The sequence below is a fragment of the Scatophagus argus genome, chromosome 4, assembly GCF_020382885.2.
Source record: "Scatophagus argus isolate fScaArg1 chromosome 4, fScaArg1.pri, whole genome shotgun sequence".
Taxonomy (NCBI): Eukaryota; Metazoa; Chordata; class Actinopteri; family Scatophagidae; genus Scatophagus; species Scatophagus argus.
The window spans coordinates 25,509,386-25,535,025 of NC_058496.1; the positions used below are offsets into that span (position 1 = coordinate 25,509,386).

The 25,640-nt window shown below is 40.3% G+C and overlaps 1 protein-coding gene across 1 annotated transcript; it reads left to right on the forward strand.

The window, feature by feature from the left end:
* The first annotated feature begins 1,593 nt into the window (after positions 1-1,593).
* LOC124057600 (protein crumbs homolog 1-like) lies at positions 1,594-25,640 on the forward strand. The gene is made up of 13 exons (XM_046386008.1): positions 1,594-1,885; positions 8,850-9,545; positions 10,050-10,245; positions 11,808-11,947; positions 13,294-13,479; positions 13,610-13,723; positions 17,422-18,375; positions 19,253-19,794; positions 20,282-20,447; positions 22,004-22,865; positions 23,738-23,854; positions 24,010-24,136; positions 24,519-25,640. The coding sequence occupies exons 1-13, from the start codon at positions 1,816-1,818 to the stop codon at positions 24,738-24,740; spliced, it is 4,392 nt and encodes a 1,463-aa protein (XP_046241964.1). The 5' UTR covers positions 1,594-1,815; the 3' UTR covers positions 24,741-25,640.

Sequence of the window (25,640 nt, forward strand, 5' to 3'; positions counted from 1 at the left end):
CCCCCCGCCCAGTGTTTAATTAAACTTTTTTGTTGTTGTGAACGCAGCAGGTTGGAGTTAAGCCTGACACTGGGCTCAGGGCCTAGGGTTGCAGTTGGGGGTGGGAGTGTGTGTGGGAGTGGGGGTGAGTAAGGCATTCATCTGTCACAGGCCTCCGCCAACCAGATAGGTGCTGGATAAGCTTCCTCCACCTCTGCTCCAAAAGTGGGGGTAGAATTTGAGGGGACTGGGGAGGAACAATCCATTTACCCAAACCCTATGCTCAAAATAACCATGGACTGGACTCCAGGCTCGGCTCAAAAGAAACTTGTCAGTGGGTGACAATTATGAGTTTACATCTTAGAAGTGCAAATTTCATTCAATGAAATAAAACTTTAATGCTAATAACTAATTACTGAGTTTGATATAAGACAAATATGTCAGAGATGAGTTTTGCTACTGTTGTTTCAGTAACTGTATGTTCATGATTATAATATATATATATAAACAACAAGCCATGCCAATAAAGAGTCACACGGACTTTTCAAGATAAACACGCCCACTCCACTGAGCATTTTGGTTGAGTTTATTGACTTATTGGCTTATTTCATCACTGTTCCTGGTGTTTTCACAATTCACCAAGCTAAACAAAATGGATACAAGCATTCCATGTGAAATACTGCATGACGAAATAGAGTTTTTGCTCATGGAAACTAAAGTGTGATTAATGTTTTTAAGACAACTCACAGTAACTTTTGGGAAAGCTGTCTTGGATTAATACTGAAAATATCAATGGTGACATGAGAAAGGATGTGCTTAACCAAGCTCTTAATCTGTGTTTTACCTTAACCGCAGTGTTAACCAAAGCATGCTAAGAGTGCTCCAGTTTCTATGCAAAACATCTGCTACAACAAAGTATTATTGGCAAAATTTACTTATGAAAAATTAAAGTCCACATTTTGGATTTTTTTAAAAACTATAATATCTGATATTTGGATTAATATTACTATGGCTTTCATGTGTATGTTGCATTTCACTGCTGATGTTAGAGATTGTGCTAATTCAAGCTTCTTTATATACTGTTGGGTAGTTCAGTGCATCATATTTCATAAGATTGTCACATGTTCTTTTCTTCCAAATATATCTGAGAATTTATTACGTTTAGCAAATATCTTAAATATTATTTCTGCATGTGAAATTGACCCCAAAATGTTGTGGAAAATGTCCAGAATAGAACCAGTTGTTGATTAATCCATTAGTCAATTGACAAAGGTCACTCATCATTTGAAAATGTAATTGTATTATTATTATTTTTTTCTTTTGAGGAAAAAACAGTTCCGATTTCCAAATTGTGAAGATATGCTGCTTTTTTGTCATACGCAAAATTCAATGTTTAGTCACTAAGGATTAACGTGCATGTATGTGTTCTGGAACATAAATTAACATATAAGTACAGAAACAATGTCAGTGAACAGTGAGCCCAGTTCCAGGCTGAGAGGGGTAGGGCAATGAGGGAAGCAGAGGTTGAATGAGTCCCATCCAGCACTCCACCTCGTGTTTTCCTCCCCTCACTCTCTGCTGGGGTGATTACTCTGCTTTACACCAGCCAAGCTTGGTCCCCAGAGAGACACACACACACACACTAACACTCCAAAACACACGCTTAAACACAGTCAGACCAAGAGTCCCAGTGGTCAGGCATGGAGGTACTGGAGCTCACTCTCAGCAGCTAACTTGGGGCAGCCTGGATGGAGCGCTGCACTGTGCTGGATGGTGAACCTGTGGACTGACAGCACTGTTCTACACTGACTGGAAAGCTCAGCACTCTGTTTCACCATGGAGTTTGGAAGAGTTTGGTCCAGATATCACAGAACGCTGCTCATCACCATGATGATGTTCAAACTGGGTAAGGCTTCAACACTGTTTACTATTGCCATGGAAAAGTGAACGCCTTAATACAGCTATTTATGCCTTACATCAGAGAAGGAACTTTTAGGAAGTCCATGATTAAATTTGATTGATTGATTTGTAAAACTTGCTTGTGTGTGAGTGCAACCCTTCATGTTTACGGTATGTGTATGACCATGTATGATATCTGTGTTTAGAGCTACTACAAGACCATATGATCGAAGTAAGTGATAGTTTGGTAACCACATAATTTACAGGTCTGAATGTTGTTGATTATTTCCATGAGATTACCTGAAAAGAGGCATATAATTTGTAATTCATGTAATTTACTAAATATAGTGAACATGTAACCAGCGCTGACGAGAGTAACACAGCAGTTCCTCTAGTCAATGCACAGCAGGTGGGCTGAACATGCTAAAATGTGGCATTTGTCAACAAGCGACCATTCAGTTGCACATATGAATTACCAATTTACAAATTCTTTCCAGTAAACTTCCTTAGAAATTATTAAGAATTTACTGACCCACAAGCTAATGAGAAAGTGATGGTTTTCATACTTAAATGCTATTACTTATCATACTTAAATATTGGTTGTTATTGTTAGCTTTTAACATTAGCTTAAGCATCATCATCTGTTTTCTATATACTATATTATGATCATGACGGTGTCGGCAGCTTAGAACCAACAGATGATTTACGCAGTGATTACTAAAGATGCCTGTGTTTCTATGTGTAGGTTGTTCCAGTCTCTATACAAACTAGTGTGTTACTAAATTTGACTCATTTACAACTCAGCGATTCACAGTGGATATTGAACTAATTAAACAGGATCTAAGTAGCTGGTTTTCTTATGTCCCATGTGTGCAGCTGGTGGAGCATCAGTTCAGTCCTGAGGTATGTCTAAGTGTGTGTGTGTGTGTGTGTGTGTGTGGGGGGGGGGGGGGGGGGGGGGGGGTCTTGGTCGACCCCAGCACCTTATGAAACCCTGTTGACCCATTTTTCCCGCAACCCTCATTTGTGTGAAGCGTCAGAAGCTCGTTTAAACGGTGACGGGGCAGGGGCAGTCATTGGCTGCCGGGTGGCATTGTTAACGATCACCATGGTAACGAGCTGAGCGTCCGGCTGCACTACTGCACAGCTTTTTTGTCTCAGCTTTGAATGGAGGGAGTGATGGGTATTAAGGAGCATGGCAAGAGACCTGGCACTGTGAGAAAAATACAGCAGCTGAAAACACAAACAGAATGAATGAAGAAAAATATTGGATTCTGAAGATGAAGACATTGGCTTGCAAGATTACAATATCCAAATTTTCCTTAAAGAGGAATGGCCAATAGAACAAGCATTTACCAGGCAATTCAATGCAGCGAAGCAACTCAAAACATTGAGCAGGATAGGAATTTGAGTGGAAAAGGGCCAAAAAATATTAATTTGAATGAAATTAAGCCTGAATAACAGAGGTTTTATGAAAATGGAAAAACACCAGAAGAACCCTTAAGGTCTGCCATCTCCAGATGATAGACACTTTCAGTATAAAACTGTGAAAGTTGAGTCCTAATAAGAGTTTGAGACAGGTGTATCACCTGTAAAAATATGACCTCAGAAATGATTCATTATCAGAAAAAACACACTGGAGTTCATTGAAATGTCCAGTCCTACGATTCTAATTTGCCATTTGTTTTAAAAAGCCTTTACCTACACAAAGAGAATTTTGTCAGCAAACCACACAAAAACTTTCAGTCAGAAATGATGTAGCTTTTACAGGAGCTCACGCAGGAGACAAAAGGATGTGCGTCTGATTCAGTGAGTAACTGTGATTGATTCAGAGAGGATCTGTGCATTTTTTTGTATAAAGCAAAGAAGCCACCTGCTGTGGAGTCTTTGGAGCACAAAGATGAACCCAGACAGAGCTGCCAGTCTGCAGTGATTCAAGAAAATTCCTCTGAGCTCAACTTGTGTGTGAGCCAGGGACTTGCCTTTTTCTGTGATTCCTTCCTTTTCCCTGCAGCAAGACTCTCTGTTGACTTTGTGTTGCTGTTTTCATGACTCGAGGTAAACACTTTCTCATGTCCTCCCGCCTGTCGTTTGTACCTGCCAAGAACAAGAATCTCATTGATGAGTGTTAGAGGCCCTGAAATTTTTTTTCTTATCAACATATTCTTTCAGATAGATAGATGGATAGATATACTTTATTGATCGCAAGCTGTTAAATTACAGAAGGGTAACATATTCTCACTGCCATTGACTCTAAAACTCACAAACAGATTCTTGGAAACAAAATAGCGCACTATTTGTTTTAGGAGGCTATTTTGATTGAATTTGTCCTGATGAGCAGATGGCATCCCTTGTCACCAGTACACACCAACTACTGCACAAAATCTCCTTAAGATTAGCCTACAAACAAATTAGCCTGCAATAAAATAATCTGAAAAGAAAATATGAACCATTTAGATTAATAAATATGCAGCCTAGGCATTCCATGATGTGAGGTTTTGCTTTCAGTGTGTTTCTTCAGAACCAAAGAGAACACTTAACTTATCATAGAGAGACCTCAGTGTACAAAATAATCCAAATAATCCATATAGTCAACAAGTGCTTTAAGCAATAAATAAATACAATAATACATTATGTTCACAAATAGGTCAAAAGTTTTCATTAGGCATCAAGTTTAATGTTTGATATTTTCTTAATCCATTCGAGGGTTTAAATTTTGAAACTACAATTTAGAATAAATATCTCAAGACTTTAAACTTTATCAGAGAGGAATGAAACAACAGCATTACATGTGAATGCCTGCATCCCATCAGAGCAAGAAGTGATATGTCTGTGTTAAACCAAACTCCCTCTAAAGAGACTCTGGAGAACATCTGTGGTTTGATCCTGATATTCTTCTACCTGCTAGCAGCTAGCAGATCTGGTCAGTGTTACTGTTGGCCTAAGATGCTGGTACCAGTCAGTGCCAGGATCAGCCCTGTCAGCCCATAACCATGATCTATGAAGTACTCAGTAATGGCGGCGGTGGTGGTGGGGTTGGGATGTGTGGAGGAGGTGCTGTTATCAGCTCTCTGGAATGTGTGAGGGGTTGATTGGGTTTGTATGAGGGGGTGCAGAGCGAAGACACCCTCACTGTCTCTGTAAGCCCTCTTCAACAGGATCCGTGAAGTTACATCTAGTGCAGATTAAAAGGCGCGTTCTGACTAAATTCAACTCAATGGGCCAGTCATGGGGCACATCTGCAACTCTCTGACAAATGAGGCGAAAGAGATCAAGAAAGTAAAAGATAACCTCATTGCAAATGAGAGCCAACAGATGTGCTGCAAGGCAGAGGTTTAGGTAAGGAGGAAGAAACATACAGAAGATATCACCTTTACCCTAAAACCTGGTTTAATTAACACATTATGCTAATATGGCGTTCCTGCACAGCTAAGCCAAACAGCTGGGCAATCACTGCTCCTGTTGCAGTACCTCATTCTGTTTTAGGAATGGTGGTCTGACATCCCAACATCAAATATCCCAGCAGCTATAGGATGGATTATTGGTGCAAACTTGTGTGTGCCCTATAAGATGATTTGTCATGAGTTGGTGATCCTCAGACTTCTCATCTAGTGCCATTAACAGGCCAATTGTTTGTCTTTTACTTTGGATTCTGACTACATGCATATAAAACTGATGATACTTTCCATCAATGCTGAACCTTGTATGTAGTGCATAATAGGATGTTTACAGTTGTCCCAAAAAGCCACGCTGGAAGGAAGTGTGAAAAACCAGCTGTCATAAAGAGAGAGGAGAGGTTCAGATGTGGGGATGCTGGCACACATCACACACTCTCTCCCTGAAGATATCCATGGAGTTGAGCTCAATTCACACAAAAAATAACAAGTGAGTTAGAGAGAGAGGTTGGCTGGCTCCTCTCTCACCTACAGCTGGCTAACCATGGTGTGAAGTGGGTGTGAATGTAAGATCATCTCTTGTGAAAAGTTACAGAAAAAGTTAGATGCAGTGCATCCTCCTCTGATGTCAGAAAGAGGTGGAGGGAGAGGAGTATACTGTCCTCATAATACTCAGACTTTTAAAATGTATCTGTTTAAATCCAAGAGAGCTGTTTCTAAGACTGAAAAATACAATATAACAGTTTAAATGGAACAAAATAAGAAGTATCTCTTTATAGAATTAATTTGAATGAAAATGTAATTAATTTCTATATTATTCCTATATCCAATATTGCAATTTGTCAACTGTTTTTAAATCTGCTAAAAACACTTCTAGCAAGAGTTCAGACATATATAAGGACTGAAAAGAAACATTTAAACTTAAATTTAAATTCACTCTACCAGCATAAACATGAAGCTTAGGTTATAAACATCATGCTGAGACTTGTTACCAGTATTAAAATTAAAAAAAGGAAGGAAGCAGAAACAACAAAGCACCTCTCAGAATTTATCAGGTATGGAAACCATCAAGACAGTGGGAGAAGTGAGAGACTCGTGTGAGGAGGAAGGCTTTGTGTGAAGAGAACAGATAAAGGAAGTGATAGCAGATGCATGTGAGAGAAGCTGGGGGTGTTAAAGTAGATGCAGTAGGAAATGAGGATTGTAGGTGTTGCAGGGAGGATATAAACACATAGTTTCTGGGATGTTGTTGATGAGTAACAGAGGAGCACATCATCTGCTTTTTTGTTGATGATAATATCCAGAGTAGAAGTCAAGTATCTTGTGAGGAGAAACACACTATGTAACATTCGAAAGATAGCTTTGCTACAGTCTTACACGGTCCAGTGTGATTGCTAAACAATAAGTAAGCACTAATATTGTTGGTGCCGACTCAATAAAATCTCAGGAAATGAAGAGAAATTTAACATGACATCATCCTGAAATTAACACCAATCAGTTACATTTATCCATTGGCCGCAACGTTAATACCACCTGCTTGATAGTACCTGCTAGTAGGTCCCCTCTGCACTGCCAAGACAGCTCTGGCCTGTCAGAGGAAGGGACACAAGACCTCTGGGGATATTTTGTGGCCATTGGCATCGCAATGTTGGATCTCTGTGACATGTGCACTGAGGGTGGGGCCTTCACCTGGTGGGAGGGTGGATTGTTATTATTCCGGTGCATCTCACAGATTCTCTATGAGGTTGGAAAAATGTCTGTAGGCCAGTGATGTGGTCCACTACTGAAAGCTGTAAGTACAACTTTGAAGTACTGAGAAAATATGATTTTTATGACTTCTTACTAGTTTTAGTTACTAGTTACTTTGTGAATTAATGCACAAAACACGCAAAAAGCTTGTAAAATATATTTAGTTATAAATTGAAATGACCATCAGTACAGTGGAAACAATTAGTTGATTCATCAGTTAGTTAATTTGCAGAAAAATTATTGGCAACATTTTTTTTGTTGAAACATTTCATGATTCCAATGATGATTCAATTTCTTCAATTTTGAGGTTTGCACTAATGGTTGGACAAAAGGTACCACTCTGGGTTCTGGATAACTGTGATGGCATTTCACATTATTTTCAGAATTTTTACAATTTTCAATCAATTGATCAACAGAGAAAACAATGATAAGAATAATGATAAGATTAATTCCGAATAATCAATTAGTCCCACCTCCAAATGCGGTCTAAGCCATCGGATCTCATGTGTATCCTCAACGTGTCCTGAATGTCCCCGGCCGGGTGTTTAATGTCACGACTGTTCTAAACGTTATAGTCCCATTACATTACAGGGCCCAAAATGTGTACAAACAGTAGAGAGTGAAACATTCACTCACAACACTGACAGCTGCTAGCATGGTCGTGTAATAAGGTTACTTTTAACACCATCTGCTGTGACTTAAAGTCCAGAGGAAAGAGGGGCTTGTTACTGTCATCACCAGATTGGTTTCTAAGCAGCACTAAAGGTCAGTCTTATAGGTAGCCCACTGTATAAGCCAGAGAGTAATACAGCTAAAGCTTACAGGGAGAGGACAGTGTATTGTGTTATTCACATTGCTTAGAACTTGTAGAATTGCTCAGTCACACTTGGGATATGTTATATTATGCTTTTGTTAAAAACTTTAAATGTGTACCATCACCTTTATTTTGGGGGTCACACTGGATCAGTAAAAAGTAAGGGGGGAAATGTGTAAGTTTGTATGTATTTTTGGCACGTAGTGCTCATACTACTTTGGTGTTTTAGTTACTTGCCAAGGTCAGTTGTCAGTGAGCAATTACACAGTTTAAACAAGGTCTACCGTGATGCCTCTTTATTTGGAATTTTATAGATGAAGCTAAAGTTTCTTTTGGCACTCTTGTCTTTTGTTGGATGCTCATGCTAACTTCACTGCACTTTCACATTTCTTTAAAAATCAAATTAGAAATGTAGCCAAGTTCACATCTCAGACTTTTAATTAGTTATACATAACCAGACAAGTAACATCTTGTAACAAAACCTATATGTATCTTAAAAAAAACGTTGCTTAATCCTGCCTTAGTTGATTTTGTTGGCCACGTGTTTACATCAAGCTGTAAACACAAATTTGACATATTATCACCTAATAAAATAATTAATAATACGTTAACACTCTGGACTTGTGTTTCTGGCCTCCCTTTAGCCCTGTAGCGTGGTCTTAATTCAATTCTATTTATTTTTATAGCACAAAATCACAACAGAAGTTAAAAAGTTAAGCTCAACTTTTGTGTGGCAGTGGGGGGGTACATAGCAGTTATATTTATACCCTTACCCTAACATGCATAAGAGACACAAAATTTTACAAACGCATGGTGCATGTAAGATATCGTTTTGTGTATGTACCTTCCACATGAATTTAGCATGGACAAATAAGGTGAATGTGTTATATTAACATTTTTTGCAATTGGGATGAAGCCTCTCCAACCCAGGAGTGGCTTATAAAATGTAAACAAGAGCCTACTCTCTCTGAAAAATTTTACATATTGCATCCTTGCAATTTTGTCCATTCCAGGCCTCCTGTGCACAGCAGCAGCAGACAAGTGTTTATCATCTCCCTGCAACAATGGCGCCACCTGTCTTGACCATCTGGGTGACTACGTGTGCCTGTGCCCCAAAGGACCAGTGTGGTACATGGGCAAAAACTGCGATGAGCTGTATGATGCCTGTATCATGGCACCGTGCACCAATTGTACCAGCACACCAGGGACTGATGAGTTCACCTGCCACTGCCCTGATGGCTTCACAGGGCTCAACTGCACCCAGGATGTGGATGAATGCCAGAGCAACCCCTGCAAAGGCATCCGGTCTCATTGTGTCAATGGAGTCAATGGGTTTTCATGCCATTGCCCCATTGGATTGGGAGGAGAGGACTGTCAGGATAATGTGACTACGTGTTTGAATGAAACATGCCGGAATGGGGGCACTTGTATGGATATACTTGACACAGGGTACCGATGCCAGTGTGCTGCTGGGTACCAAGGGAGGAACTGTGAGGTTAACATTGATGAATGCCAGTCTGAGCCTTGTCAGAATGGAGCCATCTGCAAAGACGGGGTCAACACCTACCAGTGTTTCTGTGTACCCGGATTTCAAGGCTACCACTGCGACTTGGACATCAATGAGTGTGCCTCCCGACCATGCCAAAACAATGGCACGTGTATGGATGAGGTGGACCACTACAAGTGTGACTGCTCTACAGGCTTCAAAGGTAAATCATGTTTTTGTTGTTGTTGTTTTTTAAAAGCAGAAATATATGCTTTTTAACCAGACAAACTCAAACCCGGCTAATGGACTGACACATTTGATATGAATACATTTGATCATGTTCAGTTTCAGTTTTCAGCAGTTAGACACTAGCACTCTCCACTTAAATACAAAGGCAGAACCTGTGTGACAATAAGTGTGACCATTGGATAAATCAAACAAACAAACAAAACAAAAAGAGAAAATTAGAAAAAGAACCCCATACTGTATAAGGTTAATCAGGCCTTGCCTTAAAATTGTTTTCATGCTGTTATCTAGCCATGCAGTTGTACAGTTACTAATATGAAAAGAGTTTTCATGGCTCTGTTTAAGTAGCATTAGTCTGGGTAGCTGTTTTGTATTTGCAGCTGAGCTCTTGGCAGCTCCAGTGTTATTGTGTTGTGTCTGTACGTGTGCTAAGATAATTAGGTGTATTGGCCAACTGCCATCCTCACTCTGTCCCCTGCAGGGATTAACTGTGAGGTGGAGATCGATGAGTGTGAGGTGCATCCCTGCCAGAATGGCGCCACCTGCCGAGACCATGTAGCCTCATACACATGTGAGTGCATGGCTGGCTTCCAGGGGCAAGACTGCGAAGTCAACATTGATGAATGTGCTAGCATGCCTTGTCTGAATGAGGGCAAGTGCATAGATGGGGTCAACAGGTAAGATTACACACATCATCTGTCATAACTCAGGCCCAACCAACAGAGAATTGATACTGAAGTTTTTGAAGTAATGAAATATACAGTATGTGCTTATTTTGACCTATAAATGGTATGAAAGTGTGTTGGGTGATGGGTTAAGGATGTCAAGATGTTCTACAGAACAGTTTATATAAAACCTCTTTGGTGTGTGACATTTGATATTAGCTTGTGTTCTGAGTATGTATTTGTGATAATCGTCAATAAGCATTCATTTTATATTTGTTGCCTGTTGCTCATGTCTCATGATGTTGCTCATGTTCCATCGCTTACGATGGGACTTTTTGTATGCTTTCAGAATCAGGCTTTCATTAAGCTACATTTAATGCCAACAATGCCTTTTTCTTTTGTTTATGTTTCTTATTCTGACATGCACACCAACAGAGGTCTAAATGTAATTTTCAGTGGAATACTGATCAAATGCCCAAACATAATAAAGATTAGGCCCATAGATAAAGTGAGTCTTATCTTCTTAAATGCATAATTAGTGACAAACTCTATATGACTTTCTATACTCTGTATTTGTCTATGTTTATAGTTCCCTCTCAGGTTGAGTCTGGTAAGACTGATGTGTCATCCAGCAGTGTGTTGGTTCAGCCTGAGGCTGTATGGCAGACATTAAAGTTGACCAGGGATAAGAATTAATCCACTTATTGTGAGTCATTATGATGAGTCATTAGATGGCTGGAGGTGGTGAGAATACCTGGTAGTGACACTGATTGGAACAGCAGGGAGTAAGGAAGGCAAACAAAGAAGGGTGTTATATTTTACATATGCTCAAGAGGAAGACAACTGATGTAAAATGGTCCAGAAATCAGTAGATCAAAGTGAAGATTTGAAGAGAAAAATGACACAACTACACACCCATTCATGCTGTACTGAATAACTGAGTAATTGTTTCAAGCGCCACTTCAAACTCTTCAAAATGTACCCAACCTACACCTATATGCCTTTATTGTGTGAATGTGAAATTGTATTGAATGCTGTTTTTTATGGCCTAAATAATGTCTTTTGAAGTTTTATGATTTGTTTAAACTGTTTAATTGCTGTCTTTGCAACAAGCAATATTAAATTTGTCTATTTACCGTCTTTTTAAAGATAATTACATATCTCTCTTTAAAAATATTCAATGAGACAAACATCTCATGTGCTTTCCTACAGTGTTGTTATAGAAAGGCTAAGAAATGTACCTTGATGAAATTTAGCTTTGACTTGAATGCTGAAATAATATAGCAAAAGGGGAACGGAAAAGTAACCGTCACCCAACAAGCTTACAAGCTTTGTAAAATTGTTGTTTCCTGTTGACTTAAGAGAAATTCAGCATGTCAGTCTCACTTGTGGCCACTGTTCACTAAAATTAGTCATACATTACATTTTTTATTGTAATTCGACAAATGACTATCCCATTATCTAAACATTTTTTGCACAAGCCAGTGATTTTCAAGGAATAATCTGAACATCTAAACATCTTGTTTACAATCACAGTATAAGACAGGCTTATTTGTGTCTGTGTTCTTTTCTAGCTATGAATGTGACTGTGAGGGGACCGGCTTTGTAGGCGACCACTGCGAAGAGGATATTCTTGAATGTGCCTCTGACCCCTGCCAGAATGGAGCCTCTTGTTTGGAGGGGATAAACCAGTACAAGTGCCACTGCTGGCCAGGTACACCATTACTCTGGCACCAGTTCTACACCTAAACCAACTCTCAAACACTGCAGCAGTCACACATAAACCCACATCTCAGGTTAATATAATTTGCTGCTATTAAACATGACATATCGTAATCATAGTGTGAACATTTGTTTGATATTCAGAAGACTACAACAGTAATCAAGGACTCAGCTTGATCACTAAACTGAAGTCATAAAAGAAAATGTTTGTTGTAATATTGAAGTGAAAGAAATAAAAAATAGCTGGCTGGGGCTTTCCCACATATAAATCAAACCAAACAAAGGAGTTGGAATCTGACCCTTGAGTTTAAAAGACAAGACAAGGGACTGTGCTTTATGGTAGAGCTGTATAAAAGCATCAGCGTGGCACTATTTAAATCTTTTGGAGCAGTGATGAGTAATACATGAGCACATTGTGTCTCCATGTGAATTCTGCTGCCATGATTGTGTTTTTGTGTGTGTTATGTGCTCTTGACCTAAAAATAATTTGTGCAGATGGTGGATTTAAAGACTGACTTGATTCAAGTATGTTTTTATACAGTACTAGCAAATTGTATGTATAGCATGCCACCAGCCACTGTAGTCATTCAGCCTGTCTATACTAACTAGAAACAGTTGTTACTTGGGAATAAGTAGTGTTGCCAACTGTTAGTGTTGTTAGTGTTGCCAACTGCCAACTTGTTAGTGTTGCCAACTGTTTTCAAAGAAAGTTGTTAAAGTCTGTGTGGAAAGTCTCTAGATCTTATGTTTCTTTGCGTATCGGTGACGTCATACAGGTAATGATTCTAAATACGGTAGCTTTAACATCATCTATTTTTTTAAGATGCTATAATTTGATATACGCCAAAATCTACCAAAGACATTTTTATGTAGGCTTTTTTATGGACTGGATCCTGGAATAAACTGATTTTAAACTGATTCTTTTAAACTCTTTGAAACTATGCATATTTTGCAAACAAAACAAACAAACAAACAAGCCAAATAAATAAGTAAATAAAGAGGTCACCAGGCTCTTCTTGGAAAAAGTTGCTAAGGGTAATCAAAACAAGTGACAAATATTTCCATTTTCATTGTGGTACTTTCAACTGAAGCAGAACTTTTACAATCACGTCAAGGTCAGTCAAATAAAGTGGACCTTTTTCCAAGTTAGTGTGCTCCTTTAAAATTTTCTCTGTGCTTTCATGAACATCATTTCTGGCTACAGCAAAGGAATACTTGGTAGTTACGTGCAAGTATGTTGACAGAACTGACTTACTCAGAGAAAACAGTCATCACTAAAACCCTTTGATTGAACCATGACAGTAGTAGTAATTGTGCATGTGTGTGCTTTGTGTTCAGGTTATGATGGAGAACACTGCCAGGTTGACATAGATGAGTGTGAGCAGCATCCCTGTGAGAATGGTGGCGAGTGTTTCCAGCGCTCAGATATTCTAAACTATGGGACTCTCCCTGAACTCAGCAAAGCCAATTTCAGCTATGAAGAGGCAGCTGGCTTCATCTGCCACTGTCTGCCAGGATTCAGTGGTAAGCCTCAACAAAAGCCTTATTACTATTATTATTATAATTATTATCATTTTTCAAATATTGTCTCCTTAACACACCATAAAGAAATGAGGACATAGATATTAATCTCATCAATATGCTCCGGTTGCAGGAGACAACTGCTCAGTCAATGTGAACGAGTGTGAGTCTACTCCATGTCAGCATGGAGGAAGCTGTCGGGATCTGGTCAACTCTTATCAGTGTGTGTGTCCAGACGGATTCACAGGTAGGAGAAACCTATTATCTGCTCTTCTACTCTTATCTCCTAACTATACTGAGCTGCTCCTCCTCCAGAGGCACCCCACAGGGTTGCATTACTGTTACTTTTCATCCTCACTGCCTGCAGACATCAGGACAAGGACAGGCACTTTCACATGACAGTTGTTGCGTGGGCTTGTGGTCAGGGAGCCTGTACAGCTGTGAACTTACTGAATATCCCGGCTGTTGAGTTCGGACAAACATCGCATCACTTTCCTATGGTACTGTTACGTAAAGGAAAACAGTGGAAAGAGTGCCTTGATGAAATTTACCGTTGACTACTGATGCAACATGTCAAGAAACGGGGGAAAGAAATGTGCCCCAACACCATAATACATAGTAATTTTAATCAGGTTTGAGGTCTGTCTTTATGTTTTTGGGTCTGTTATTATGAAAAGTGACACATTTAAGTAATGTCAAAATAGTCAACAAACATACTAAAGAGAGTGTACTGTTGATTTCACTCCTAATATAATAGCATCCCAATTTCTGGAATAAATGTTGCCGGTGTAAATTTCTTAAAACCATTATGCTGAACCTTTATGTTTCTTTTCATCAAGATCATGTTTTGCCACCACAAATATGACTGGCAGATTCTGACTAGTCTGTCTAGTCCAAAATATCTATGTGAGTCACCACAAACTGTTGGCTGGAAACCTAACTATACCTCCATGTTGCTAAAATGGCCCAGTTTGTTGGTTGAAATAGCCTCAAACAGTGGTCTCTTGGTTGGCCGCCATTAACCAAATGTGAGCAGAAGTCTTCCTTGCTTACTCTGCATCCTATTCCTGAGAAATTGTCATAAGCCAACTCTTCCTTTTACAGTTCCTTTTAAAGTTTCTAAGTAATAGTAATCATTGTATTTTGAACTTTGAACATATTTCAACTTTGCTGTCGGGGACAAGAAAGATCTGTGGACTGAACTGAATGTCTTCAGCAGAAACCAGTGTAGACACTTAACCTTCATTCCAAGTCTCAAAATCTCCTTGGCCAGACATTAAAGGGTTAATCTTCCTCCCACTGATCATTCCTCATGGTCAGCCAAGGTATTAATTCCTCATTAGAAGAAATTTGTCACTACATCACTCAAACACTCCAAAAGATGGCTCTGAAACACACAGTCTGGACCGGACAGCCAAAAGCCCTTATTGACAAAATGAAAGGCTAATATGCTAACGGTATTACAGCCACAGGATATGGAGGCCACAGAAGCGCAGAGGATATCAGGGGATGAGAGGGCATATGGTATGGAGGAGCATAGCAGAAAACAACAAAGCCAATAAAAGGTGCCATATGTCAGGCGTCCACCTTGGGCATTAAATGGGGGTCTCCTAAGAAATTTGTCAGGGGGAGGGGAGATTACAGTAAAGCTGCTTAGGAGCCTAATTAAAGCCTGATGGAAAAGAAAGAAAAAAAAGACACAATACAAAACGTTTTGAGAAAAATAAGGTTCCTCTCCCTAATGATCCCAAATGAGCAAATCATACAAAATTCTAAACACATCAGTGTTGTGCAACAGTAAGAGAAGATGGAGGAAAACTCCATATGACTCAAAAATATGATCCTATTAACTTGAGAGGCTGACTTTCCACGTGAGTGAGGTGGTCCTTGTTACAGCTGTCTTTTAAGCTGGTTTAGACAAAGCCCTCTTGTGCCCTCCTCACTGAACGTGGACCACACTTATATACTTTGACTGAGTTTTTGAATGCTGATGCAGGCTGTTTCGGATTAAAAATGTCTGGGTTAGGGTTAAACCTACTAGTTTGGTAATTTAAAATATATGCTATATATCTGGGAACAAATCCATTCACACTCGGGCTTTCTCACATTTCCTCATCACATCACCAGCAACAGGTATTAGCTGTGAAAGCTTGATTTAGCCAACAAAAAATATATACATGCCGTAGGTATTGTCAGTATGGAAGAAGACAGATGAATCTGCATGCTTATACATGTAAAGGCTGAATTAAAGAATAAATGTGAAAAATTTTAAGACTGAAGCAAATTCTGAGATTTATCTCTCTCTCTTTTTTTTTAAACAACTTTGCCGTCCACCTTTGGGAGTAGATAACAAAGAATTTGGACAACAAAGTTTGGATTTAGAAAAACACTAAATCAGAATAATGTAAAAGTGTAAGAATGTACAACTTTAATGTTACAGTCTTTGAAATTCATAAACCCTGTCTATGTAAACTATGGTCAACCAAAGCTGAAGTCATTTTTTTTTCCCTTCATAAGTTCAAGACCAATTTCAAAGATAAAATTTTCTTCTTTTCAGTTGAGGTAAACTTCCTTCCTAGTCACTGCTAGGAATACCAGAGCTTATTGTATCAATCAATTTAAATAATAATAAATCTAAAGGGATAAAATCAGACACAGTGGTGCGTGAGACTGACATTGATAAAAGACAAACATCTGTCCAGCTGTGCTCATGCCTGGCCCTGCTGAAACCTTGAACCTGCAGCATCTCCTGTGTGTTCATTCTAGCAGCTCCTGCCACTAGTGGGCATCCACAGGCCAGTATGCGGAGCAGGGAGGGCACTGCAGCATTACATTCCTCTTGTCAAGGACTGACAGGAACCAGCTGGTGACTCTGCTCTGCTAGGGCTGGGCTACATACAGGAGAGGAGCAGGGGGTGTGAGTGAAGGAAAGGAGGGATTCTGGGAGGGATGGAGGAGGGAGAAAGAGAGGGAGGAAAAGAACAGGCAGAGCTGCCTTGTAATCACTCCTGCCTGTATGCCTGGTACAGAGTGGAGGAGTGGGGGCCCTTCTGCTTTGTAGGCTGAAGAGAGAGAGAGAGAGAGAGAGAGAGAGAGAGAGCAGACCTGGTTGTGTCACTCCTGTCATCCAGCAGTGTGAGGAGTGTGTTGGCTCTTGGCTGGCTGACTCAGTGGATCATGGGTGGAAGCAGGTTGCTGCTGCTGCTGCTGCTGTGCTGCTGCTGTGGGCCCTGGTGGCTGACAGGTACATTTTAAAGCTACATTAACAAAGACGAAAGTTGCATGCTTGAGTATGAAGGTGGAGTCTTGGCACAGAGAGTGCGAACAGCTTTAAGGTTCCTTGGGTGTAGAGTATTTTAAAGGACTATGTTAATGAAAGCTGACTGCTGCTGCCGGGGCTTAATGTTGAATGCGGTTTGATGAGGTGGCCCTGACTAATGAAACCAGGCAGATAGGCTGTAATTCTGGCATAGGCTGTGTGTGTGTGTGTGTGGGGGGGCTCTTTGTCTGGCAAGCATATGGGGCAATATTTTAATGTCTGTCAGACACTGTTTTAATTATGTTAAGAAAATCTAATTGTATTCTAATTGTACAACTAATAACTATTTCCTTCAGTCATTTCCTCATCTGCAGATGACATTGGCAGAAAAAGTTAAATTGCCTCAACCCAACCATGCTTAGCTCTGTATCTGATTAAGTCATTTAATGTAGTCTGACTTTCCAGCTTCCCAGTCCCCTTGTTGTTTGATTGATTAACCAGATTTGTGATTAAATTATTTAAATTAAATATGAGTTATTTAATTTAAACAATTAAATAAAATATTTAAATTAAATATATGTTCCATTTTGATCCATGTAAACAATGTGTTTTAGCTGCTAAGGAGGAGTCCAGTCAGTGTTGTTAAAGTAAGTTTTAGTATTAATCATGAGTGTATCTCCATACAGGCATACACTGTGAGGTGGACATTAATGAATGTGACAGCAATCCCTGCCAGAATGGTGCCACGTGCGAAGACGCTGCCAACTCCTATATGTGTCACTGCCCCATGCCAGAGCCCGGCCAAGAGCCCTGGGGTGGGCACGACTGTGACGTCCATCTGGTTGGCTGCCAACAGCACCAGTGTCAACACGAAGCAGGTTGCGTCCCCGTGCTGACCGATGATGGCGAGCACAGCTACACCTGCCAGTGTCCGCCTGGCTGGACCGGAGATCGCTGTAACACCTCCACCACCTTCTCTTTCAACTCTGAGGGCTTTGTCCACATGCAGCTGCCTATTCCCAAAAACAGGACAAAACGAGAGACTAAAGACCATAATCATGGGCTCCACATGGAGCTTCGATTCAAGACCACTTTGCCTGACATGGTGCTGTACTACCGGGGCACTACTGAGCACTTCATCTCCCTGGAGCTTGTTGGAGGCTCTCTTCAGGCCAGGGTGAAGTCAGGGAAGATGCTGCAGGTCATTTATACCGGTCCAGTCAATGACGGAGAATGGCAGCAGGTCACTGTGACCATGGATGAGAGGCTGGTTCTGGTCGTAAAAGGACCTGGCTGTGAGGAAGAGTGCCAAGTGAAGAATGAAGGATACAACCATCTGATCTTCCTCCAGCCCAGCTCTTTTCATCAGCTTTATATTGGAGGGGCACCACAAGAACATTTAGCACATACATCCAGCAGAAGGGGGTTCATTGGCTGCATGGAAGACCTTCGAGTTGACCATAAGCTGCTTCTGCCTCAGGACCTTATCAGAGAGGAAAACCACGGCTTAGAAATGGGATGCATTAAAAAAAACTGGTGTCAGGATGACCCATGCAGGCAACGTGGGCAGTGTGTTGACATGTGGGTTCGTGCCAGCTGTTTGTGTCATCGGCCCTTCTCTGGAGAAAGTTGTGAGAAAGGTGAGAGTACTTTAAGTGTACCTTACAGGTTTACAGGAATGTGCGCTACAGCAAAACCACTATTCATGGATCACTGGATAGATTAATAGTGGCTTCTCAAAGTAGCTTAGTTAGCTAGTTTCCAAGACTGTGCATAGGAGGAACTGTTTTAATGAATCTGTTGAAGGTGACCCAACAGTCAATACTTAGGACAGTCAGATTTTTGTACAATCAAAGTCTTTTTGTGAGGGTATGAAGAAAAAAAATATATGAATAAGATCTAAACTCCCTTTAAATGAGCAATCAAAACACTTCAGTATCAATATGTGAGCTTCTTTACCTGCTCCACTTTGGAATAGAGTTAGCTCTAGCTCTAGCTTTGCTCTTTGGGACTGTTACCATAAAAATGACCATATTTGGTTCATCGAATTATTGAATTAAATTAAAACCAAAGTATTGAATTAAATTAAAACCAAAACATATCAATACCATGTGTTGTGATGTAAATTTTGGAATACAATAACAGTTACTATGCTTAGCAGTATCATTTGTGTTTACATCTTTGTCTAGTCTTAAAGGGTTCCCCCCAGGCATATAAAGCGGTTCTCAAATCAGCTCTTGTTAATGCTAAATGACTTCACCTGAAGATCGGCATGATGTGTGTTAAAAAATAACTTCTGAAATTTGGTATTGCACTTCCATGAAATTGTGGCACAAAATAAAAAAATAAGACAAAGACGAGGCAGGTTTATTCATACTGCACCTTTCAACAGTGAGGCAATTCATAGTGCTTATATAAGACAAAATCAATACAGCAGAGGCCAAGATATCCTGACTTTTATTCCCTATGGGAAATGCTAAAATGCTGATACCTTTGTGCTTCTCACTCCCACCTCAGAGTATCTACCCTCCACCTATGGTCATGAGACCACCATCAGCTATGCCGCCTTCAACATCTCAGAAACCCATGGAGACAACTTCACCATCTCCTTTTTCATGCGTTCCCTCAAAAACAACGGCCTGATCCTGCAGCTTCATCGTGAAGGAATGCCTTACCTGACAATCTACTTGAAGGAGGGTACTGTTGCCATTTACAGTCCCCACACAACGTTGCTCTCCGAAGCCCAGTTTGTCACCGATGGCAACAATAATTTGGTGACCATAAAGGTCCACTACGGTCATGTGGTCTTTCCCAAAGCGGGGAATCACCGTGCCTTAGGGAATGTGAGTGTAGAGGCAGGGGATGTGGCATATGTTGGAGGGCTCCCTGCAGGCAAGAGCATGAGTGCCTGGGGTGGAAACTTCAAGGGCTGCCTGCAGGACATGCGGCTGGACCATAAGCATCTGACAACTGGGGGTCATCTAGAGGGGGTGGAAGTTTACCAGGCAAGCAAAGAGGAGAACGTGCTGCTAGGATGCCAAAGTGATGACACATGCAAGGTAAAGAGATAAATATACAGTATAGTCTACTGTGTGTTAATCACTTTAGCAAAAGAATACAAAAATAGACAAAGCCAGATAAGAAAGCCTATTCAATAGTTTCTGAGTCATTTTAGCAGTGGACTCACACACTGACCAACCAGCATTGTTATCTCAAGAGTTACTGTTATGACATCCATGACATCCAACAGATATCGATATCCAAGTGATATTGACAAAACTGTCTGGCTAACATTCAGTTTTCAGTCACTGCTATGTTGTGCCAGTGTGTAGCTCTAACACTGCACCCATACTAATTGTTTTAGTGCCTTGTAGCGCTTGTGTGATAGTTGGACTGTGTTTCCTCACCCCTATTAACACTGATCTTGTCGTGAATCCCTTTGAGCCGCAAGTTGCTGCTCAATCCTCTCTGCCGCTTTTACCTCTGTGGTCACATCAGGTTAGAAGTGATCATCTAATCTATCCATCTGTGTTTGTCTGTACACAGGATGAGCCATGTTTCAATGGTGGACAGTGCCAGGTTACCTGGAATGACTTCAACTGCAACTGTTCCATAAATTACACAGGGCGGCTGTGCGAAACACGTTTGTGGTGTGTTGACAACCCGTGTTTTAACGGAGTGCGCTGTGTGGACCTACAGGATGGTTATGAGTGTAAGTAATCCTTTTGCAGTGATTATCACTCTATTTATCATGGCAGGCCAAATCAGGTCAAATCAACTTCTTCTGTTTATCTCTTAATTTCTTAAGTTGATTTGCAGCTTTGAAAAGTTTCTGAAGGGCCTTTTAACATTAGATGGTAAGGACAACCTGCCAACCACAGCCCCTCACTAAAACTCCTTAAGCTAAAAGAAAGAAGACATTCCATGACCTCAAGCAGTGCTGAGAAGAACAATGTTATTGAAAAATGATATTATTATTATTTTTTCTGCATAGCAGAAATGCATTGGAAACAACATGCAAAATGGGAAATGTGATACAGACAGCACACGGTATTAAATAGAAGCTACAAATCATTTGCCATGCCACATTTATTTTACATCATTAAAGTAACATAATTAAAGCGGCCATGCACAGATTTTATAGATTTATAGATGGAAATCTGTTTCTTTATTATTCCAGTGATCAAGTGAATACAGTGGGACCTGAACTTCTTATTGTGTTAGTAGTACATGCACAGCTAGCAAGAAGAAGAATCAGCTTTATTGACAGTATATATATTTTTACATAGACACACTGAATTTGTCTTCTGCATTTGACCCATCCTTAGCTGAACACACACATGCAACACCCAGGAAATTACATGCAGTAATTAATAAACCCATCTCTCTGTCCATCCCATTCTGCTCAGCACAATATCTCATGACTCAGCTTGACAACGTATGTGCTACAAGCACAAACAACACCACCAAACAGATAAACAGATACCCACAGAACAACGACCATTGTGTGTTTTTCATCAGAATATTTGAATAAACAGGCTAATAATAAGCAAACGGTTATGACTACATTAACAACAGATATCTGCAATAACATCTGAAATATGATTTTGTGATGTTAAAATAGACAGAAAAAATATCATGGAAGAGTTGCCAACTTCACCAACTCCACCAACTGTTCCCATCGGGTTCATCAATCTTTTCAATGTAATCATCAAATGTGGTGAGACTAAAATGACTGGTAGCCTCTATCCCATTCCTTGTGTTGTCAGTGTCAGGAAAATGGGAATAAAAAAAACCAAAACTGCTGTTAGTTAATGCCATTTGTCTCTGCTCCAAGGTGTTTGGCAATATAAATGTGGGTGTTATCGAATATTCTGCTCAAATTGTTTATCTTTCACTAATGTATTACTGTGACAGAACTGCAAATATTCTTGCCTCTTGAGAAGACATCCAAACTGAGAAAATAAACTGCAATAAAAGCAAAATGGATATGCTTAATTGTATATGGAACTGAAACTCCTTAGTTTAGTATACTATACCATATATATATATATATATATATATATATATATATATATATATATATATATATATATATATATATATATATATATAAAATCTGAACCTAGGAGTACTTCAGAGACAGCAATCAATACATCGATCATATAATATCTAAAAATTACTCATAGTTTTGAATCAGCATATTGGCCCACAGTTCTTGGTTTCAGTAATGTTTCAGAACTGCTCACTGATCTTCTGCTTCCACAGGTTTAACTGAAGCCATTTTTCAGGACAATGCTCTCCAGTATTTTGCCAACAATTCTTTGCTGAACAGTGTGACCAACATCACCATGGATATACGAACACGGGACACCGACGGAATCTTGTTGCGGGCAGCAAGCAGAGCTGAGGTTTTTTGTGTGGGTCTGCTCAACTCCTCCCTGCTGGTCAAACTGGACAGCGGGATGAACGCAGAGCTGCTGGCCTTCACAAGTGACAGGACCATTGCAGATGGAGCATGGCATCAAATCCAGCTGTTCATGGTTGATCCCTCACAATTAATGTCCCGCTGGAGCCTCATTGTGGATGGGAAGAGAGTTGGCGGCAGCTTTGGCAATGGAGGCAACCTCAACTTCCTCAATGACACCAAAATCTGGCTGGCTGAGAAATACACTGGATGTATAGGAGAGGTGAGGCTTGGTGGAGTCTACCTGCCACTTATTAATGTACCAGACGCCCCTCAGATGAGCCAGTTCTCCAGACTGAGTGGGTACGAACCGATCATAGGATGCCAAGGTACTCCGATTTGCGATTCCCAGCCCTGTCTCAACCTGGGCGTTTGTCAGGACCAGTTTAATGAGTTTAACTGCAGCTGCAGTGAAGGATGGGAGGGCAAACTGTGTGAAACAGAGATAAATGAGTGTTCTTCAGGTCCCTGTGTCTATGGTACCTGTAAAGACCTGCTGGCAGACTACCAATGTGACTGCGAGCCTGGATACACAGGGAAAGACTGTCAGGACGAGGTGGACAACTGTCTGGAGTTCAGCTGTGTGAATGAAGGAACCTGCGTGGAAACAGAGGGAACACACACATGTTCATGTCCCCCTGGCTACGTTGGCAAGCGCTGCCAGTGAGTCCAGACTTTCCTGTTTTTCCACAGTGCATTTTAGCTCTTTCTCATGTTTAGAAGAATTGCAATGAGTGACCTGATTAGACTGCAGCATAATGACACCGTTATAGGCTGGTGATAAGGCAAACATATCAGACTTTTTTGCGCTCCAGGAGGACAACCACACAGACAAACTCACCAGAGAAACGAACAGAGACCAAAAATACATGGGAAAAAAGAAAAAGCAAGAGCAGGAAGACAAGTGATAAATACAGATCAACATCATCAGAACCATCAGGGCAAAAATTATCATTAAACCTTAAGTCATGTCGGTAATTGTCATGTCTACAAGCTAAGAGATACGTCTGCATCTCTGTAGAAAACATCCTGAAAGTAAATTGAACCAGCACTTGTCAGTGGTGTCCTCTCTGTGTACACGTCTGTTTAGGAGTATAATAGGCCTTTCAGTTGCATTTAAACTTATTTATGGAACTGTATTTATGTATTTTTATTTGATATGCAAATATTTGTATCTGACAACCAGTTTGATTAAAAAATAGCTTTTATATTACTGGATTCCAGCTAATTTGATCGCATATGAATTAGAGTGTTAGTTAAAGTTAAAGTTAAAGTTAACTTATATTACTGGATTCCAGCTAATTTGATCGCATATGAATTAGAGTGTTAGGTAAATTAAATATGATTTGAACCCTTATTATAAAGAGTTAACTATTATTTTTAAAAAGATATCATTTGATTCAGCCACAGGTATTGAAGGTTATAGTTTATATATATTTTTTTAAACACTATGGTCCCAGTCATATTTAAAGTTCACATTACTATATAACTACAAAATCATACATGTGTAAAGAATATGTGTGTGTTCCCAATAGGTGGCGTTACCCTCCAGTGGCGTGTGATGCAAACACAGAGTGTCTTAATGGAGGGGTTTGTATAGGAGGAGACTCTGGAGGCAACTGCACATGCAAGCCAGGATACACAGGTGCCAGGTGAGTGAAGCACCCAGCACATTCCTCACCACACACCAGCTGTTCGGGATAAAGTGTGTCTAAACCACATCCAAGTGTAAAGGTCAAGAGTGCATGTGTGTGAGCTCCTGCACTGTCAGTCAGCATTGTGTTAAAACCCTGCTGATATGTTTCAGGTGTGAGACAGAGATAGACGAGTGCGAGTCGAGCCCTTGTCTCAACGGTGCCACCTGTCTGGACAGACTCAACCACTTCCAGTGTGAGTGTGTGCCAGGCTTCAGCGGCATGCTGTGCGAAAGCAATGTAAGTGACAGTCAGATCTTTTCCCTGACACTGGGTCTGAGATAATTCACTTATCTCTGCACTAAATTATTAGAACTTGAATCTGAGTGACAGGTTTGAAATCTACGGCTTAGATTCAGGGTGCCACTAGAAGTCATGATCTAGAAATAGGAAACCGTACAGAAATCACTGAAAAATCTGATTTAATTTACAACACAATAGAGAGTAACGTAGCATTTTTAAATATTCATCCCCTAATTAATTGTACTGATCCAGATCCAGAGACAGTGTTTGCAACATATAAATAATCAGTTGCAAAAGTGTTGCAGAGCATATGGATTAATTTCCATACCTTATAAGATATAGTCATGCACACGTAATATTCTGTTCTGTCCTCATGCAGAAAGGGGAACAGAAGGAGCGAATCCCCTGGCTGGCAGTGACCATTCCCCTGACCACCCTGTGTGTGTTACTGGCCATCCTGGTGGTGTTTTTCCTTATCATGACAGCACGGAAGAAGCGACAGTCAGAAGGCACATACAGCCCCAGCTCACAGGAGGTGGCTGGTGCCAGGCTGGAGATGGGCAGTGTCCTCAAAGTGCCCCCAGAAGAGAGGCTGATCTGAGGCCTGGAGCCCTGCCTCATAGCCTCACATCCAGTGGAAGTATCAATGTGAAGGGTGGAGAGAACACATGCTCTGTAGGGTGGCTGATAAATCAATGACTGATCCTCCACCTAGAAAATCTACTGATGTTGAGTCGTCAGGGATGGACAGGTAAAGACCATAGGCTCAAAGGCAGTCTAATGGTTACTCAAACTGTCCTGCTTGGGAGTGTGTGGTTGGATGTTCTCACCCTGGATGTTTCCTTGAAAAGTCGAGTCTTGAGGACTCTCTCAAGCTTAAATCTCATGGAACCAAAAACATACGAGGACCACATGTATTGAAGAAAAGCCCAAAAGTCTGGGGATACTAAGAAGTATATGAACACGGGCTGAAATTCACTGAAACTGAAAATTCTGGGACACCCATACAACCATGTCATTGTCATTAATTCATTTCATATCAGCGATTTATATTCATTATTTATGGTTTAGCAAAGCAAAACATTAAAATCCCTCTTGTGTAGACTGCACTGCTGATTCTGGTTTGCATGAAAGGGAAAGATGAATGTGTGGAGTTTAATTTGTATAGGAAGCACAGACTGCATATTATGAAGGGAGCCATTTCTTCACCAACTGCTTGTAGTGGTATTACATTACATGTACAAGGGGGTTTCTAGTGGTAAGATTCAATGGAGACAAACACTAGCTTTATTTTGGTGCTGATGACTTCACCTCTTATGCTGTGTATGGATTTTGTTACCTGTTTTCCTCTTTTTTTCCCCCCTCCTTTCACAGTTTTAACACTTTTGTTATCATAAATGGAAGCAGTAGCAAAATCAGCTGAAGCAGCAATGTATTTTTGATTCAAGCTTTATATTCTACTTTGCTGAATGAGACATTTTCTATTACTGGTGATTTTGGA

What these genes read in the sequence shown, in the direction of transcription:
- LOC124057600 (XM_046386008.1), top strand. Translation starts at nt 1,816, where the DNA reads ATGGAGTTTGGAAGAGTTTGGTCCAGATATCACAGAACGCTGCTCATC. An exon ending in GTGTCCAGACGGATTCACAG is followed by an intron (nt 13,724 to 17,421) that starts GTAGGAGAAACC and finishes ATCTCCATACAG; the next exon opens with GCATACACTGTGAGGTGGAC. An exon ending in CCTACAGGATGGTTATGAGT is followed by an intron (nt 20,448 to 22,003) that starts GTAAGTAATCCT and finishes CTGCTTCCACAG; the next exon opens with GTTTAACTGAAGCCATTTTT.